The following is a 21,050-nucleotide window of genomic DNA, read 5'->3' as shown; positions in this document are numbered from 1 at the left end:
GGCGCAGCCTGTGTTCTGGAAACGGAGGAAAGGGCGATCGTTTCTCCATGGGAAAATCTTCGAGGAAGCATTTGTTGACAGAGATAGTATGCCGAGATAGGGCTCGTCGATTTGTTCATCGTCGTACAGACATCGTGATCACACTAAATACACCACACAGTGAAAATAATCGATTTTAAAGTTGCTGAAATTATATAGATTCTTTCATAGAAAGTGATTGATTAAATTTCTTACAAATTATTTACAAAAAAACTGTAGATTAGTACAATAAAAATGGTGACAGGACTAAGTACAAGGTCTTTATAAGATTACTAATGTTAATTATTAGGCAGCAGTTTTTACGCACTTATAAGAAAAATGAATAGCTGAAATATAGTTGAAGAATTTTAAGATATTGTTATGTTATTTTCAATTTACTGAATTCATTATCAAAGCGAATACATTTCTATTCGACTTCTGTGTTCATTGCAATCAAGGTGGACAACTTTTATTTTGCATAAAAAGATCCTCTGTCTATTCATTATTTAAATAGAATAAAGAGGTCTTTTCACCGTTATAAAACAACACACGTTACTCATTTTTAAAGCTCGTTAAGTTTTCTGTTGACAAAGGTTCTTCTATAATCTTAATTGTAATTAACAGACTGCGGATTATTCTGTGAGATAAAAATTGTCTGCTTTGATTGTGAAAAACAGAAATCAAGTACAATAGAACCTTGTTTATTCGAACTATTCAAGAGGCGAATAGTGCTAAACTAAATCTTTATTGCAATAAATTATGTTACATATGGATTGTCCTTGATCGAATTGTTTACGTCTGAAATGTATTTATTGCTGTAGAACGTTGACACCAGAGGTTCGGATAATCGAGGTTCAGGTACTGTTTCCTTCTTTAATAATTTTAGTAAGTCGAAAATATCGTATTGATATTCTTAAATCCTTTATACGGTTTGTAAAGCTTGGTTTAGACGCAAAATCCAGTCTAGCAATTAACGCACTGTGTACCTTTATGCGATACAGTAAGTCAACTAAATAATGAGAGGAAAATATCAAATAGAAACGCGAATCTCTAGTAATTTGATGAATTTGGTAATATCCAAAAATCCCAAATGTCTTCAAAGTTTCGTAGTTACGTCAGAAATAAATAATCCTCGATCAATTAAATACAACTAAGAAAATAGTATATACGAGCGAAAAGAAAAACTACCATTTACTTTCTCGCAACATAATTTTTGTCTCTAACGCAATTAAAAGTTCGATTAAACTTCAGCGTCGATTTAAAACACGGCGAAGACGGCAACGGGAATTAATTGAAATCGTAGACGTCGGAACGACTTGTCTGTTTCTAATTAGTTCGTTTGGAACATGGATGAACAAATCCGCGAGCTAGTGGTTTGGAACAGTGTCGTCATTGCCTTGAGGACAACTCGTTATTGCACTGGCATTATTGCTTGTATGAAACGCTGCATCGACGACACTCGCTCCAAAGATCGCCGATGGAGAAATTAAGATATATGGGAGCAGGCGCGAGAGGGCAAAGCGTGGTTTCGCAGGAAGTAGGATATCGGAGACTCGTAAGCGTGCTTGTTGATCACAGACAACGATAAAACGTAACAAGTATAGTCCGGTGTCACGCGATCCGTGCGTTTCAACGTAAACCGCGGAAATCGGATCGATTTCCGTAGCTGACAAGGAAGACCACTGATTTTCTAAATGACTACGGTTCCTCCACCGATCCTCGTTCATGATTCCGACACATATCTCGATCCTCCTATCGATCTCGCGAATGGAATATCGGTTGATTTACACGGTTGAATTTGATTAATTAAAACACCGAAGCATCAACGCAAATCAATTATCGTGCCCCACGCGACGATTCGGATCTTAATCAAAGCAAGGGCAATTAAACTTTGCCGCTGTTCGATCCTCTTCAAGGACAGATGTCATTAGCGTTCTCCAATCGATTGTTCTTTGTGGTCGGCAGCCAATGATATCAATTAATAACCGGCTGGCCTGGTTCTCTATTTTGCTGCAGTCGCTCGCGAGCGGCCGTTAAAAAGCGTTGTTCTTACAGGTCGCATGTTGCGTCCTTTTTCACCTCGAAATATTAAAATCAATTGTCGGACGTGCCATTTGCTGCGTTCGTTATTTCGTTAATTGATTATCTCCTCGCATTTCCGTTTATCCTTTACCATGCTCATTCAATTCTTCCGCATTCGAGCATCGTTTTGCGGTAAAAAAATAGTTTTCTCGGGCCGAACAGTCCTCCACAGCTCTATCAAATTTCCTTTTTCAATTATTTCGAACAGAAACAACTATAAGATATTGTTATGAATTATTAATAAATTGTTTCGGACAGAAACAGTTGTCACATATTCTATTTCGGACAGAATCAGTTTTGACAACTTTAATTTTCTAAACACAACATAATCTCCGCTAATCTTAACATAATTTTTTACTACAAACATCATTAAATTGAAATATATACTGCGTTTCAACGTGAAAATAAATTGTAACTAGCACACAGTGAAGATAAATACATAAGAATAAGACTAAATATTTATATAATTATGCTAACGGATCAAAATTCGAAATAGCGTAGATTTCCATGACAAACGTGAAGATAAAGATTGAGAATCATAGGTAATCAAATTAAAGGTCCTATAAAAACAATCTATTTCACCTCTTGTGCTACGATTTCTTTGTCAGCTACGTTAATTAGCATTTCTTCGTCTTTAATAATTTCCCTGATCTATTCCTTTTATCTCTTCTTTTACTTTCATTCCTAGATTTTGATAACAGAAAAATTCAATTATCTTTCGACTTTCATCACTTGAAATTGCTATCAATTAAATAAAATTTCAGTTAAATCGTGTCTCGAAATCGGAGATTCTGAATGGTAAAAAATGAATAACACTCATATTTAATAAATCATATACGAAATCGTCACGAGCCAGATTCGTTTCTAAATCGGAACAAAATTCGATTCTTTTGTTATTAAATGAGGTAATAGAACATAAATAAGTAATGAACTCAGTAAGACGCGCGAAAAGTATCTCGTTACATCGAATGTTTGGCATCGTGACGAAGTTCACCGTACTGTACACGATTATTAACACGTTCAGGGTTACGTCGGTCACATGCGGCACTAATTTTTAGCGAAATTGTAAAATTAATTTTAATTGTAATATACTGAACAAACTGAACGTTATTAAGATTTTTAAAACGCAAAACAGTCGAACGAATATAATTTCTATGGACAATTTTCTAATTTCGGTTTCATTAATTAACTGACTTTGTGAGAATTGAAAGATTGTGAGAATTTTTGGGATTGATATTCGGGATTTAGCCTGTTAAATAAAACTTGATAAAAGACTGTGCCGACATAGACTTTACGAAGCAAAAATTGTTAATTTTGAAAATGTAGTAATTATCAGCTAATTTATTACATCCCCTGAGAAAGGACATTCCAGTGCAAAGAGTTCAATTACTAGAGTGAAAAAGAATTTAGGAATGTCGATTTATAATTATTATTTTATTAAAATCGTTAAAGAAAGAAGTTGCTATTCGACTTCTGTTTCATACAGACTGACTGAAAGACCTTAGCTGTGAAAAAATCAGTTAAGCGCGAAAGGTTAAATATGCTTATGCGCTTTGCGGATGGCAAAGGCTCTAGGCAAATTGATAGAGCTTGAAGACAGCCGGTTGCCGTGTAGGAGCCGATCGGGTTGAACGGGCTCTTCCATTGGTCCGGTCCAGAGGCCACTTGGGCAAGAGAGGATGTCTGTCGTTGCCTCGTGGTAACTTGGTGGTGGCCGAGATAAAGCCGGTCAGTTCGAGGAACATAAACGATGCTCCTTGTGAATGAATTGGGTTACTCGACTCCTTTGACGGTCGCCTATCCAAATATTTCGTGCCTTTTATACAGGGCTCCTGCCCGCTCCGCCATTTAAATTCTAAGGACCCTTTAGCCCCTCGCTGTCTCTATCATTGCGCCTCCTTGTCGATTCAGGCTTGCTTCAAGGCTAATGTTTTTCTTCCGAAGGTAGCTACTTTGCTTGGCGGAGGGTACTGGTAAATGCTCGTTGCGCCGATTCACTGGTTTCTTAACGATTTTTCGTGTTAACACTTCGGCTACCGGGACCCCCGGCTTTTTGATGACCGAGTTGAATGTAGGAAATGCTTGACCATTTTCTTTCGAATGATAAGCTTGAAGAATGTTGACAAATTGTGCGATTCAAGATAACTTGTTGGCTCAGAGGGAGTTTAGCAAAAGAATAACTGTGTTGTATATGTATAGAAGAAGCTCGACAATTTTCTTTTGCGCGATAATCTTGAAGAATGTTGCCAGATCGCACAATTCGCTATTACGTGTTGAATTAGAAATTAAGTTTCTATCCTAAGTTCAATTATTAGTTGCCGATTTTTAAAGAAACGAGTAAGAGTTCCGGCAGCAAAGTGTTAACATTTCATTTCTTATTATTTCTCCATTTTATTTCATTTTATTTTCTCTTCCAGGCGTGGTAGCACAGTGATCATTCTGCTTATTCAACGGGTCTCGTCAATTACAGCCTGAACCAATGTGTGTGTGTGTGTGTGTGTGGACTGGATTTCTGAATTTCTTTCATATTAAAATTTTATTTTGAATAGATTCTCGGATTTTTGTGTAGTTCGTATTTTTGTGTAAATGCTTGTCAAATTCTCGCTGAAACCTGTTACAGCGATAGTTATTCTTTTTAGGGAGACTTCATCAAATTCACAGTTGCATTTCATTCTGATCAGAATCTGTTCATATTTTTCTTCGAAACGTTGCAGATTGGTGAGTTTTACGTTAACTAGAGAGTCTCGTTAAGTTTTTGCTAAACAAGACACAGATATCTTTGATACCAGCATTTTATTTTAAAAATCGGTTTTGTAAACGAGGCGTTTTATATTTTTTTTTTTTTAGACGTAGCAGCCCGACAGTCGCTTTGCTCGGCAAATAGGAAGTCTCGTTAACTGCTGCTGCAGCCAATTAATTTGGATCTAAAATGCTTTCGATGTTAAGAGTTTTACTTCGTATCAAAGAAAGATACATATTTTCTTTTAAAACGTAGCGCAGTGGTAGTTATTTAATTAAATGAATGGAAAGGTAACACGAATTTTTAAACGAATAACTATCAATATCATACAATAAGGTCTCGTATCTTATTATTCTTACATTGCTGTATATTTTTTAATACTCTGACTATGGAATTTTGAAACTTCACCGAAAGTTAAACCGAGCGTAATGACTACTATAATTAACAGGAAAATCGTAAACGAATGAAACAAGTGCCATCGGCATAAGTACACGTATGTATAGAAAAATGTATTCGAAGACCGGCTGTAAAAAGAAGTTGACATTTTATAGGCAACAGCGTAATAACCGGGATTTATGAGTTTTGGCGGTCACCGTGCTACTAGATCATGCGGTGCAGAATTTTTTTGGTTTTTATGTCGTACGTAAAATTATTTATATCGCGGCGCATAAAAAGTGTCCTTGCGCGCACGCGACTCCTCTTTATTTTTACGGTTATTTATCCGATATCGATATTTCACGGATTTTTATTTATCACTTGTCAACGGCGCCCGATCATTTTTGTTTATCTTTATTCTGATCGGAAAAAAAGAATCACCGTACGTGTAATACCCGTGCACGCGGTATTTTCGTTTTTTGTCCCATTCTCTTTTTATGTTTTACGACCCGTTGCCGACAACAATGTAGGCGGTACATTACCAATTAACGGAACCATGTGGGCGTTCACGCGACAACTTCCATCCAAAGATAGTTTAATTTCATAATTTTCGCTCGCCGTCCGATAGTTAATCAATGAATAGGTGCCTCACATTTTGTTCGTGTTCCATTTGATTCTTTGCATCGTAATTCCCCTGTTATCGAACTGTTCTTCACACACCAGTAAACTCCACTTTATATCTTTATTATACGCACACGTCGTCGGCTCTGATATCAATTCCCGTCCATTAATTGATAAAAACGTTTCGATGTCATAAATGAAGCGAGTGTCGTTTGCAATTGCTGCAAATAAAATTCACAATCTTTTTCTACCTCGTTGATTAGAAACTGAATATTGCACTCATCTTGCCGATATGTCGTCCAAATAACTGTCTGCATTAGGATGGAGAATTAGGTTCGCTCATTTTGATAATGGTCTACGGCGAATTAGATTGTTATCTTTGGTAAATCTACGGTTTAGTGACTTTGCCCTAAATGTGTTTATTTCAAAAATATATATAAATCGGGGGAGTTTCTAAAAACATGGTGCTTTTATCAGTTTTTTGACAATGAACATATAATTTTAAAACAAAAACTGCAGAACGCGTGGTTCGAACCCGGTAACTTTAAAGAACGTTACAGAGGTTGGGATTTTGAACAACTTTCATCTGAGAAACAATTGCATCTCGGTTTTAGTTTTTCAGATGTTTACGATAAACTGTTGCTACTGCTACAACGAATCCTGCATATACCTACACGTCTGTAATTGCACGTGTGTGTGTCAGCATATGACCATCACTTGTTTATTTGCCATACGACACGTCGCGACGCCGGGGAGCAATACATATAACGGGTGAATCAATGAAAAAGGTACCTTCTCCATAGAAAACATAGGGCTTGGTATATTTCGTAAATAATATATTGTTTGATGAACTTGTCGAAAATCTGTGAATTCATCGATTTGTATTTGGTTGGAGTGTGTCGCTTCTGCCTCCCCCCACCCCCAACGCTAATTCCAATCAACTTCAACTATACTTTCCTTTGATACCCTGTATATTTTAATTACCGTTCAGTGACAGCGTGTCTCAGAATAATGTGTACTTGTAACCTAAGTTTTCTAATGTTGACAAGAAGTATTTTCTCAACAAGTTCACTCAGTAGTAGCAACAGTTTTTCGTAAATATCTCGGTAACTAAATCGGAGTCACATTGCTTTACAAAGGAAAAAGTTGTTAAGAATAGCGCCCTTTATGACGTATTAAAACATAATCGAGATCGGTGAAGCCGATTTACGAAGGATTTGTGAATTTCACATTTTTTCAACAAAAATTGGAAAGTCCCCCCGGAATTGTACTTATTTTTAATGACAAAATAAAGCGGCTTAAAAAACCGAAGAAAAATAAACGCGTTTAGGGCAAAGTCACCAAACTGCAGATTTACTTCAGATTTGTCTTCTTATATCGCCAAAGCTGATCACGCGTATTTTAAAACACGGTTGAAAATATCCAAATATCTCGAGACACTTAAATGCCTTATTATATGCGTTCTATTATAGTCTGTTCTGCGAATGAAAACGTTTGAAATATGTTCACGTTTATAGTATCTGACCTCCCCACTCCCATTACTTCAGACATGCGACGTGGTAGTAGGAACGGACAGCTATTGCTTTTACTATAAGCGTATGTATTTTGTAAGAGAGCATACTGAATTTACATCACAAATAAATCATAAGATGTGTTAGTTCTCAAGAAAATATACGATATATATTCTTGTATTGGTCATTATTCAAATAAATACTATTTAAACTTTTAATAGGAAATTCTATTTGCTGCGCAGATCAATTCTAGATAATTTAATTTCTTTAAGATATGCAGTAAAAAGTCCTTGTTAAATTTTCCATTTAATCAGTGATCCACATTTCTAAATATTTATATCTGTTTATTATAAACTTGCCCACAATTGGAACGTGTCATTTGTCAAAGAACAACTGCCTCCCAAAATTTCATCTAACCCTAATATTTTAGTTCATTTAGAAATTTATGAAATCAGCGAACAAAAATTACAGACGAATCCAGAATTTACTTTGTCGTTATAACTAGACTGCGAATAGTATGCACTTATGACAAAAATGGGTAGGTGAAATTTAAAACAATTATTTGAAGAATGTACTATTTTCAAGTCGCTGAAATTATTAAGAAAAAGAAGAAATTTCTATTTGGCTCATGTTCGTTGTAATTATCGAAGATAAAAGATCCGCTCTCCAGTTGAAACGTTCAGTACGCTCCCTCGTCAAACGTCTACTCCGAAGAACAGATCACACTAATTAATTTTCTATTTAAGTAATGCGGTAGTCACGGCGATGAAGGCCAACATCGTTGCCGATGCGTCCTGCTCGTGGCTCTGTTTGCGTCAGCCGACCGTGACTGCCTTCTTCTATCGGCGGCGCTGATAGCCCGGCTGACGTCGGCCCTGCGGGCAAAGTAAAATTGCGGCCGGCGAAAGTTTGGCAGAAAGAGCGCGGAAGCGAAGAGACAGAGGGAATGGGGCGCATAAAGGAAAGAAGAACCGGCGGATAAAAGTGAAAAGACCGCGAGAAGAGAGAGAGAGAGAGAGAGAGAGAGAGAGAGAGAGAGAGAGAGAGAGAGGAGGAACGATGCGGAAAGGGGAGGCAGGCAAGAGGCAGAATGGGTCGGGGATGAAAGAGACGGATGAGAGGGACTCGAGGGATGCGTTGGCTCGTTTCATCAATCAATACGCTGAGAATAACTACCGAAGTTTGGACGCGGACAAATTCTCCGCTCTGGATGACATATTAAAATATTATTCCGCTTTATCCGGTCGCGCCTGCGAAACTACTCGCCAGCCTGATACAGTATGGCTGTTGCTTTCCTGTGTACAGTAATGCACGGTTAAATTTACACGACATCCGTACGGTTAAATTTACGCGTATCAGGCTCATGTTTTCCCAGAACAGTGTCTCGAACTCGGCGAGACGTTATGTCGGTAGGCAAGACTAGAAAATGACAGCAGCGAAAAGAAGAAAATTGGACAAAGTAAAGATGGAAGAAAGAAAATTTTATTTTCAGTCATTTTTGTCTGAGTTTTATCATTGTACCACCAACTGATAGCTGAGATTCTTTTAATTAAAATGAGTCCAAACACTCCGTTTCGAGATACTAACAGAGAGAATACGTTAACAGAGAGAGAGAGAATGAACTCCAAAAATTTCTATGAGATTTAAGTAATTTATTTAATCAAAGTGGAGAGTTCAAATTTACCATCGTAGATGGAATTTTAACTCTATTGCATTCTAAACATCCTAGTGAAATTTAGTTTGTTCGAATATGTCACGATAAAAGTGGATTTTAAAACCTAATCAAAAATTTGTGTCAGCCATATGTGACCAATGCGGTATCCATTATGTTAATTATAGCTTAAATTAATTGAATAGCTTAAATTAATTTGATTCATATTGCATCTGGACTGACTTTAATCAGAAGAATCTCAAATGACCATTGATAGGACAATAGTAGGACAATAGTTATTGAAGTTTCGTTTATTGCACGTTTAGTTTCCAGTCCCAGTGTCCCATTAAATGCCGAACTTCTATCTGCTTATAGTTCCCTACGTCAGAATTTATATGTTGGCTCGATGTAAATTTAACCGTGCACTACTGTATAGCCTAACTTTACTGCGTTCCGTCATTGCGTGATTATTGTTCTTACCATGAATATCTCGAAGTTTCTTTCAGATTCTTGAACAACTTCTTTGATTTTCGTCGAGAATTTTAACATTTTCTTCACTATTTCTTTCATAATTTTGAAATCCAGTTCAGTTTTTTAGAGTACACTAACCACATCCACGATTTTCTTAGGTCATTTTCAGTATGCAAGAAATAAACAGATTCTCAGTGGATGATGATTGACCCTAGCTATTAAATTTTGGCGTTCTCTATGAAAATGTTTTCCTCGATACAGACACAGTAAAATGTCTTATTCTCCATGACTCTAGCCACTCGTTTCTCATGTTCTTTGGGAGCTATATATTCACCAATACGAAAACAGTGAAACATAGTTTTCAGTGAAAAGCTTTGTTGCTATGTTGGCCCCTCATTTTCCACGTCTTCCTTGAGAATGTCTTCGTCAATATGTCTTTATCAACATTCATTTAGCGAAAGAGTTTTGATGCGCGACAGAAACATTGTTTACATCAATTGTAAGAAATAGGAGTTTAATAGAATGCCATTATTTCTGTGAATAATTTGAGCACGTTAATGTCGATACGATCATACATTGAATATATATTCAACAATTTTATCAAATCTTAGCGACCAACTTGATTGCGACGTTCTTCGTGAAGCTATCTCCTGCAAACTGACACATTTTTAGCGTGGATCTTTAAAATCGGGAATCAATTTTTAGCTTCTTGGACTCGTTTTAAACGATGCTATCGAGTCATATCGTTGCAACCACGATCATCGTTTTCTCTAAAACTATCCTCGCCCATACGGGATCACCGAAGAGCACATTTTCATCGAGAAACGATCAGAAATAGCGGAAATAATCGAAACGTCGACGATCTCTTGCGCTAGTTTCGCCAGTCGATTTCCCGAAAAAGTCTCACGTCCAATTTCCCTAGCAATTGGACGTAATAAAACCACGCTGTTCAACGAGGAACCGATGTTTGTCAAACAATCACGGAACGCCGTATTCGTTTCTAGATTCGATGGTAACGACGGCAACTTGATCGATCCCCGCGTAATCCATGGAACTGGCATTCAAGTAGCATTATCACCGCCCTCGTGATCGTTGTCCTGACAATCGTAGACCTGGCGAGATTGAACGAGCGAGTTAGCGATTGCATAGCGAGTCTTCGAAGCGGTTCCTGATGTTGCCGACGACAGTAATACTAAAGTAACGCGAGGCAGTTTTTCGTCTGGGATCGCGGGCGATCCACCGATGAGTGAAGTCCTCGTACTGGCAGTATCGCGGGGGTGGTACCGTCGAGTCTCGTAGAAAAGCGTCGCGAGATGTTCCTGAACTGTGCGAAACGGTGTACGTGGATCGATCAACGGGAGCAGCGATCCTCGTCACGGCGAACCTAGATAGTATCAGTCTAAGCGAGATAGAATCAACGATTTCGAGCAGCCTTGTTCTAACTTTCATGGACCCGGCTGGAGTAGCAATCGAGATTGAGCAGTTGCCGAAGATAGCGACTCGCCGGAATAATGGCGCGGTCGAACGGTATTGCTTCCAAGACACACACCGGATATACATCGAGGCTGAATAATTCATCGGCGCCAAGGGCCGAGAAGACGGCTACATATTCAAAAGAATAGGATCATAAACGTTCAGGGATCGACGCTGTTGGGGATTGCTGGCTCCGGGTCGACCGATCCGTCTCGTCGCGGAGGTTGCCGTCACATTCTCAGCGCACATTCGTTCAGACATCTCTTTCCTACACTCGTACCAGTCACAGAGGTCCGTCGTAGACGAGGTACACTTAATTGAACTAAATCCTAACCCTAGAGAGCAACACAAGTTAGTGATCGGGCCTTTCCGATGGAAAGTACTTTCTCTCTCTCTCTCTCTCTCTCTCTCTCTTTCTCTCTCTCTCTCTCTCTCTCTCTCTCTCTCTCTCTCTATCTATCTATCTCAGATCAGCCCGTAGGACAATTTCCCGTTTGGTTTTCGTCATTTCGTGTCTGTCTTAAGCTCGATGCTCGGCACATCCTCGGAGTCCGTTCTCCAGCGATAATCGAGGAAATACGTCGATGAGAAGGCGGCTCGCTTCGCTTCGCTTCTTGGGGGATCACAACACACAAAGTTTGAACGAACGCGTCGACACCTGGCATGGGAGGTATCTCTCGACGAGCACGGCTAGACCGTGCTCCGAGAGACCAAGGTATCGATCGTCCAGGGATGTCATCATGAGCACCGGGGAGCACCCGACGACCTGTCGAGCGCCGAGCTCGTATCGGACACCTTGGTCGAGCTTCTTTCGCTCAACGACGTCCAGCCTGGACCCGGGGAGACCTCGACGAGGTCCCCACGGCTATGGACACTCGTCGGCTCCCGCCAGCTGGACACCAGGCTCCCCCAGCTGGTCTCACAGGTCAAGTAGGCTAGAAGGAGTAGAATGAGGCACCCACCTAGGCACCTGCCATTTCCAGGGTCCACCGAACTGCAGCCGCTTGTCTGGTTCTCCGTCGTTGGTCTTTGTACCTCAGGATGCGACACGCGCTCCACCTGCTGGCTGTCCATCCATGGATCGCCCTCGGTATCCACCGCGTTGTGCCTCGCGCCGATCGCCGAATTGTCCGGGATCTCCTCCACTCGGTTCACCGATGGTACCGGCTTGTCCCTGTCCAGCTCGTCGTCCAACTCTAGCGACGTTTCCGTTCCGTAGAACACTAGCTTGAATTGGTCGAGGTTGTCTGCAACAGTCGCAGATTCTGTTAGTCACGGTGCTTGGCTGGGAGGGGAATCTGAGGTAGGACTGAGATGTTTTTTCGTTTTTTTTTTTTTTTAGGTGTACGCTTAGTGCAGGCTTTTGCAGCCAAAAACAAGCGTAAAAACGATTCATAATTGGTTGAGGACAATTATTGACTTTTTGATGGTTTTGCTTTGCGAGCTTTAGCACTGGGTGGCGTTTTTGATTCTTTAAAAGTGGTGATATTTTTGTGACAAAGTCTGAAGTTGGTCGACTATGATTGCAAAATTTGTTTCACATACATTCACAGCCAGTGATTTTTACGCTTCTATAAACGTGGACGTTATTTTTTTAGAATGTCTACAGATCATCTACAGGGTCTTTCAAAAATATCTTGCAATCCGGAAATGGGGAGTTCGTAAGGTCATTTGGAGTAACTTTTTCATTAGCGAACATTCGATCCGCAGCTTTGTTTACGAGTTATTAACGAAACATAGAGGCGAGCTTGGCTGGCGCAAGGCGGCCAGACCAAACCCAGCTCCGCTCATTGGCTCGGCCGTCTCGCACCAGCTGATCTCGCCTCTATTTTTCATTAATAACTCATAAACAAAGCCGCGAATTGAATTTTCGCTAATGAAAAAGATCCAGATTGCAAGACATTTTTGGGACACCCTCTATATCGATTATCAAATTTATCTTTAAATGTTTCGCTATTTTTTAAAACGATTTTTATATGACCATTTCTACAGATCTTAACCTTCTGTTTTGATAAAACCTAGTTCTAGTAGATATGGCTTGTCATCTTTGTTCTAAAATACTACATGACTTCATAAAGTGGTCTCAGTATGAGCACGTTTTCAGGCAGTGATTTTTGCGGATCTTTAAAAATGTGTGTCATTTTTTGTAGAGAGTTTGAAGTTGGTCGATTTCATTTATCAAATTGTTTTGAAAATCCTATTTTTTTTTTATAAAACGATTTTTCTGTGAATGCTTTGACGAATACCAATTTTTTCGTTCCATGAAACCGAGTTTTGCGGGAGTCTGAAGTTCGTCGACAGTCCCCACGAAATTTGTTTTGAAATATTTTACTATTTTATAAAACGGTTCCTATGCAACACTTGTTGAGGTCAGAAATATTTTTGATTCGGTAAAATAGAAATATCGCTTTGACATAAGTGTGAAGTTTAAAACGATTGAAAATGAGATTTAAATTACCTCGTGAAAGGACGTCGATTTATGTTATTGGCTGTGAATATGTTGCATTTTTATTTCTCGTTATAAGAACAGGCTTCGAAAATATAATTTATCTAAAAAAAATAACCTGAACTTTTGTACAATGTTCCAATAATTGTTACATTGATATTTGTTAATGAGACTGGGTCTTCTGGAGAACTAGTTATGCTGCAATAATCAATGATTCAAATTGAATTACAATCAATAACGAAAATTTTTAATATTCAATATTGAAAACTCTGTGAACAATGATGTTTTTCAATTGCCTTGAAATGCGCAAGCTTGATAATATTTTTTAACGTCTAAATTATTCTTATTGTTTCATACATCTCGATCCTATCCTCGATTCGTTTTTCTACAAAATAACATTACATTCAAAATAATTATAACACTGATATATTGAAAATAAAAGAAACTTATCTTTCAAAAAGTTTCGAATTAACGAACACTTTTTAAAACATAAAATTGTTTCCACCGAGAGTCCTTGAACAATATATGTATATTTCAATCTAAAGAGTAAGCTTAAAAATAATAAGAATGTAATACATGTGTAATCATGCTAAAACCGAGTGGAAGAAAAATGGTTATGTTTGCTCCTACCGACGTTGTGACACGTCACTCGTAAAGGATGCGCTAGAAATATTGATTAATCCACAAACATCAAATTATGTACACGCATTCGCTCAAATAAATAACATCACAGGTAGTCCATAAAAAAATGTATGAACTTTCGAGTGTCAACTCAGCTTATCTTTCTTATGCAACATGCTAAAATATACATTCATAATTTCATAAAAAGGAAGAAAAGCGGGAAGCTTGCTATCAATTATAAGTACATTTTATTATCATCCTAAAAATCAAATATATGCAATTTGCTACTAATAACTGAATAAATCGCTCGGAACTTTCTATATACAAAACAATATAAACGTATAGAATCTAGACAACTCAGGTAATATTAGATAATATTAGGAGATAGTATAACTGCAAATAAAAAGGAACTCAATAATTCACGTGGAAATTACACACCAACTTGTAGCTTTCTTTCTCGGTGTGTTCGGGCAATTACGTACGGATGACGTCCTGCAAACAGCTCGCTATAAAAACGCCTGGAGCAGGAGAGCCGATCAAAATTTAATCTCCGATGCGATAGAGCTCTCGGATTCGATGTTTCCGTTCGGTCAGGTCGCTTGTATTCTCCTTCGGAAATCATGCTAGATTGAATTCCCGGAACCGAATGTTTCCCTCCTCCGTCGGAAAGGAGAGCTTCTAATAAGACCAAATTGAGTGCTCCGACCGCAATCGACAAGTACTATGCTAAATAACAGTCTCGTCCGTGGAATCGTCAACGACCACGTTGCCACGCACGATTGATCCCATTCGTGATAAAATATCTTTTTTCGTCGTTTCCCACGAGCTTTCAAGAAATAACGATCCGAAAGCTGTGCAAACGAAGCCGCGGAACTCCGTTTTCGTCCTACTTATTCATAAACCTCTTCCCAGCTGATTACCACTTCCGTAAGCGCCTTGATAACTTTTTTGCAAACAGCAAGTCCCCGAGAACCAAGCTGTTGACTCACCTCAAGAATTCACTGACTTCGAAACTCGAAGATAACACGAATTTTCGCGACGAAGCAAATAAACGTGCTCTCGAGAAAGTTTCAATCGGAGACGCGATGATGAAATTATTAGAATTCATGTGTATTTGAATTGCGTTATGTAAGATTCGGACGCTTTTTGTCACTTGGAACTATGAAGGTGAGATACAGAAATTTTGACAAAATCATTTCTGAAAAATCTGTCGTTTTCTATATTTTGCGACATTCAAAGACGAAAACTAATTATTTCTTGTATTAATATCTTCTTCATATATTTTCGTGTACTTGGTGGTATACTTCTCGACGAGCTTAATAAAAATATAAAAATATAAATTATTAGCCAAGAATATTTTCTTGGTGCATAATTGAAATTTGTATTGCACCAGAGAAAGTTATTAATCGTCTCCAAATGTTATGTATTTATAATTTAAATGAATTGGTAGTATTTAAACCAGTAGGAATATTTTCAAAATGTCAGAGAGTAAATAAAATATACTATCTGTATTTACTGTATTTACTGTATTAGTTATTAATCTATTCGTAGTTATTAATTAACGTGTCACGTATTTCCGAATAATTTACCGTGCACGCATTGCTTACATTTCGGCGAAGAGTTTCAGGTGAAGCATTTATGATTCAACGTTTCTAATCGGCTGGTATCGATTGCAATTTGGTGTAAAGGGAACTGTTCTGCGCAGGTATTCTCGATGACCACATAATGTTACACACCGTGTGCCACCAATACCGTTAGTTTCTAACTAGCAATAAGTGGACTTCCCAGTTCATTTATGATCCAAGACCGGAAATCACATTAAACGCTTTACCCTCATTTCCATGGCCGAGTAACCGCGGACAAACTAGTTTATTTCAGCTTCGCTACGCGAAAAACAAAACCCCGTGCAGCTGCATGGAGTACAGCTTGCGGCAAATTCAATTAATGGACAGCTCGTGCGTTCCTTACCCCGTGACAAAAAGTTAACGATATCCACGATATCTAGAAATTTATCCGTTTGTTCCCTCAAGAATCAGAACCATAGAGAGGAATCTCGGAACACGGACAAAACCACAAGTCCAAATAAATGCAAAATATTATTAAGAATTAATTGTATAATTAATAATGAAATACCAATAGAATTAAGAATTTTAATATAATTAAGAATTAACTGTTTAATACAGAACATTTTTGGCATTTTCTGTAAAATTACGCGAAAGCTTCCATGAAGAAACTGAAGTTATGTTTTTACAAAATTTAACAAAATTTCCAATTTAATGAATAACTATATGAAATGTAATGAATACATAACGTTATGGATTTTTCACTCATAAATTTGAGAACATTGTCTTAAATGAGAGGAAAATAGCGATTTCACAGATAAGGACCCAGAGGTTGGAACATTGAGCATTTTCATGTACCGGTTAATAGGCATACATATAACTCAGTTTTATATTTTTTAACGAATTAATGAATATCCTACTTGATGTGAAAATGTAAAATAGAAATTAATTGTATGCTTGAGAAGCAAGCAGATGTTAACAGAATTATTAAAAGCATACTTTCGTTACAATCCAACTTTCGTTTTCCCGTAAAAGGAAACGTTTGAAAAACATTAATAAGTTTTATCGATAATCTAATTATTAATACAAAGCTCGATATTAATGAAAATGTAAATTTATGTTTAATCTGAATGGGCATGTGTGATTGGACATGCCCATTACAGGGAAGATAGTGAAAGAATACTTCATGATAAGTAACATGAAATGAAAGTTCAGGACATGTCAAAATACAGTAAATTCTCCCTACTTGACGCTCAGATTGTCTATTTTTGTATATAAACTGAGAGTCAATTAGGAAGACTTTATTGTAACTGGAGCGACTTCTTAAAACTGTTTTCATAAAATTATCAGAAATAATCCGTTCATAATGTTTTAAAACAATCAAATCGTTTGCTGGCAAGTTTAAGAATTAAATTAGTACATGATCCAGATCCACATACACCACAAAGATTTAACCCTTAATGTATAACTTAAAAGCAATTTAATTGTCTCGTTAATATCATTTAATTCTGATTTTTCTATTTAGACTGTATTTACATATTTGATATGCGATTTTGATTTTTTTAGAAAAATATTCAGAATGTTTCAAAAAATCTTTGTCTGTAAAGAGTTAATTTCTTGGTCGATTAATTTTCGTATGTTACAATAACGGATTCAAATACGATTCGAAATACCGTTTTAGGTTACCGACTATTCAGACTGCATAATAAATGTGTCATAATAAACGTGGAGTTTCCTTATTTCTTCTCGCGAGTCATTAAGGATAAAGTAGCTGCGACGAGCACAGGTGCGAACGAAATCGCGAGGAGCTACTGAAACAAGTGGGCGCGTAAAGTAAGATTGAACCGTGAAAAAAATGAAGGGAGCTTTGTATTTGACTGTGCCAGTGAATGCCTGGATGCACTCGAACAGTCTAAATAACCTGCGATTCAAATAGCAATCTACGGCTTAAGACGAGTCTCTACTGAACACACATTCCCATGCACACAAGCGATTCTGGAAGACAAGCATTACCTGTGCCGAAGTCATTCAAAGTTTTGATTAAATGGCACAGCCTGCATACACCTACCTTAACAAGTTTTCTTATTATGAACGTAGGAGTTTTTACGAAGCCGCGCTCCAATCATTACGCGAGAAAAAGTTCGCTGCGTCATAATTACCGGGTTCCGTGTGCGAGATGGCATGCAGATGTGAGTTCCGCTATTTTCTTCGCGGAACATTGAGAAAAAGATTAAGCAACAACAGGAGAATACTAGCTTTTCTTAAACTGCGCAAGCTGTTTCGTAATCTGTCCTTCAAAAAACGCTGATGGTTCCACGAATTATTGAAATATCAAATCATTTTTTCATTCTATCAGTATTTTTTAATTGAAATTAATTTGTTTAGTATGATATAAGACAGAGATAAAGAAAGATTCATAAAAATTGATAGACCATAAAGAGTGTTCATTGTTTACTGTAGTAATTAAAGAAGCAAGGCTCAATATAGAATTTTTATTCATTTTGACGAATAAACGACAATCTGTTAACAAAAAAGCAATTTATCCATTTTGACATCGCCAAAATAAAATTTTAAATGTAGGAAAATTCTCAATAAAGGCAAATTTTACTTTCCTGAATTCAAAAAATTTGATTTACGACTTTATTTCTTACAGAGGAGAAAATTATGTTATCGAGGTGAGTTATGCTTCGAAATTCCAATTTCGAAGAACTTCTAGAACCATAGCAATCGATGTATTTTAAACACTATCTACAAAGTGAGACAGAAGAGACTACGTAATAGTGACACTGCCGTATAAAATACACAATAACAGTACATCGTGATAAAATTGTTCAACAAACAACAATCAAATGTACTGAAATGATTTTTTACAGGATCCATAAGGTCACAAGCAAAATCAACTAACTTCTGTTTGCGAAATAAAAACGGTCGAAGTGCAGTTGCTACACAGCAAACGGAATAAAATGAAACACCGCGAACCAAGTTCTACAAACAAGATCGCTTAATTTTGTAATATTACAGAAGGGTGCATAAATTTCACTACTGTTGCAAGACGTGGCGGTAAATCTCACGTGGGGCGTATCCGTGAATGTGTGCAAGGGCATTAGCTACTATGTTTGTGCTTTAGAAATGCAAACTCGGAAATAACAAATTGCTGGTGTCGCGCTTGCGACGAAAGTGACATACTCGACAGTCGACAAACGATTCCGGAATCGTGAATTTCGAGGATGTTCCAGATACAGCTCTTGACAAATTATGACAGTCTTATTCATTTGTCTTCATAATTTGGATAATAATGACCATGCCGCTTTTCCCGTTTCGTGCGCGACATAGGGCTGCATTCTATAAATGCATTTTATTGTGAATTGCGGCCTGGCGTTTACGAGCATTCTTCTTCTTCTTCTTCATTAACTGTATCGATCCATTACTACTTGAGAAATTACTGAAGTTTTTACATTTGTTACATTAGAAACTAATGAAATTTATTAATTTGCTACTTTAGAGACTAGTGAAATTTATCAATTTGCTACCTTAGAAATGACTGAAAGTCCACCTTTTACTTCAGAAACTGTGAAACGTTTGATATCTGTCTTCTCTCGGTATCGAATGCAGTCCTTGACAAATACATGCGAACACTTTTTAGAACGGAATAAATATTTTTAAATTGGACCAAACGATTTGAATTTTTTTGAGGCGATAGAAAGACTGCATTCTTAGACGGTATATAAAAACATTTTACAGCAAAAATTAATAAACTAGTTATGCAACTATTTCTGACTTGTACATGGGTCACAACAAAGTAATACCTGATTACGGTCCAAAATAATTCACATCTTTTGAGAAACATTTATCTCCAAGTTATGTCACTTTGTCGCAAGTATGCGATATAATTTACTGACCATACTAGAACCCTCTGTAACGAGATTCGCAGAGAAACGTTGAGTCTCTCAGAGTTGGACATTAATCGATTAACACTCTGATTGCCGCGTCATCAATATGTAAATAATGGGATTATTTACATGGGATTATTATTTTAATTAATCTATTATATCCTCGTAAATTCATTGCGATCCGCAAATAAGAATGTTGACAAAGTAATTGATGTCCCACAACTTTACTTTTCAATTTTAATTTAACAACGAGTCAGACTCACGATAAACATTTTATACAGAGATATTATTTAACCAAAAGAAGTGCTAGTCAACGCAGCCGTACAAGAAAATCGTAATGCAAGAGATTAAATGAAATAATACAATTTTATGAAATTCTGTGACGTTGTACGCGTGGCAGTCGAAGTGTTAACATTGTCGTGGATGAACCTCGATCGATCAAAAGAAGATCAGTCGAAAAAGATCTAAGTTTTTGCCCAACCCTGACTCGTGAGATCAGCAACTGCGCGCGCAAAGCAACATCCACGGATTTCCCGTCGAGGGATCATAAATTCAGGCTAACGAGAAACGTCAGTGTTCGAGTACCCTTGTCGAGGTTCTTCGAATCGAACATCTGTTCGTCCTGCAGCAGATCGAGCCCCTTGGCCCTGGTCGCGTGCTGTCCAGTTCCCCGGACACCGGGATAGACAGGGTAGATTGGGTAGAGCTTTTGGATCTTCGGGTATTGTTGGAAGATCTCTGGCACGTTCTCGATCATGGGCTTCGCAGGCGGTTCCAGGAGGATTAAGCCCCTCTGAAGAGACGAGGCGGTCACTATGTCGACGATTCTTTGTCTGCTGGTGATCCTGGTGGTCGGGACGGTGATGGTAGGCCTGGTCTGGGTGACCGTGCTGGTGATCGGACTCGGCGTGCTCCTTCCTCGAGGTCTCGACGTGATCAGGCGAACCTCTCCAGCGATGTTAGGCCCCCTGGCCGCCGTCAGTCCTCTCAGAGTCTGAACCGTCGGCTTGGGCGTCGGCCTGTTCGCCGATTTACCGTTCTTATGCTGTCCTCGGGCCTTGCTCTTCCTCTGGGTCTGCGTTTGCGCGTTTACCACGTAAGGCGGACTCAGGTTACCGGACTTCTCCGACTTGTGCTGAGCCTGCTTGCTCTTCGAGCCTGTCAGTGAGTTCTGTGACTTCGAGAACACTGTCTCCCGGGGCTTCACGAACGGTCTTCTGGGAATATTCATGCTGGCCGGGCTGTATAAAGCGTATTCTGTCCGATCGGGTAGCGTTGACGTTCCGTAGAAGATGATCGCCCACTCGTGGAGGGTCGCGCGGCCTGATCCATCGATCGTCCCGATCGATACGCAGCAGGAAAGAGAGAATTGTTAGTTGTATAGTGCTCGATAATGATCGCATGATTCGCTTGTATTTTCGTCTCTAGAACTAAGTTACCAGTAGACTGCGGATTTTATGCATTCGTAACGAACATGAGTAAGTGATATTATTTTGTATTCTGCAGAAAGATCCGCTGTCTACTGGTTCAGGATAAGGTCAGACTGGATCGTTCCACAAGCAACGCCAAGGTCCTGAGTTTAGAAAATT

At 38.3% G+C, this 21,050-nt stretch overlaps 1 protein-coding gene across 3 annotated transcripts in view; it reads right to left on the bottom strand.

Moving 5' to 3' along the window:
• The window catches only part of LOC117222962 (furin-like protease 1), a 109,614-nt gene that overhangs the window by 19,463 nt on the left and 69,101 nt on the right, over nucleotides 1–21,050 (bottom strand). For 2 of the 3 annotated variants that reach the window (XM_076525651.1, XM_076525650.1), the window contains exon 9: nucleotides 11,905–12,189. In XM_076525651.1, coding sequence (XP_076381766.1) covers nucleotides 11,905–12,189 — 285 coding nt within the window. Of the gene's footprint in view, nucleotides 1–11,904; nucleotides 12,190–18,049; nucleotides 20,785–21,050 lie in introns of those variants that run through there. The other variant, XM_033475030.2, reaches the window with a different exon arrangement.

The sequence above is a fragment of the Megalopta genalis genome, chromosome 12 (genome assembly GCF_051020955.1).
Source record: "Megalopta genalis isolate 19385.01 chromosome 12, iyMegGena1_principal, whole genome shotgun sequence".
Taxonomy (NCBI): domain Eukaryota; kingdom Metazoa; phylum Arthropoda; class Insecta; order Hymenoptera; family Halictidae; genus Megalopta; species Megalopta genalis.
The sequence above is the reverse complement of the archived record's forward strand: the minus strand, read 5'-3'. Positions and strand labels throughout refer to the sequence as shown.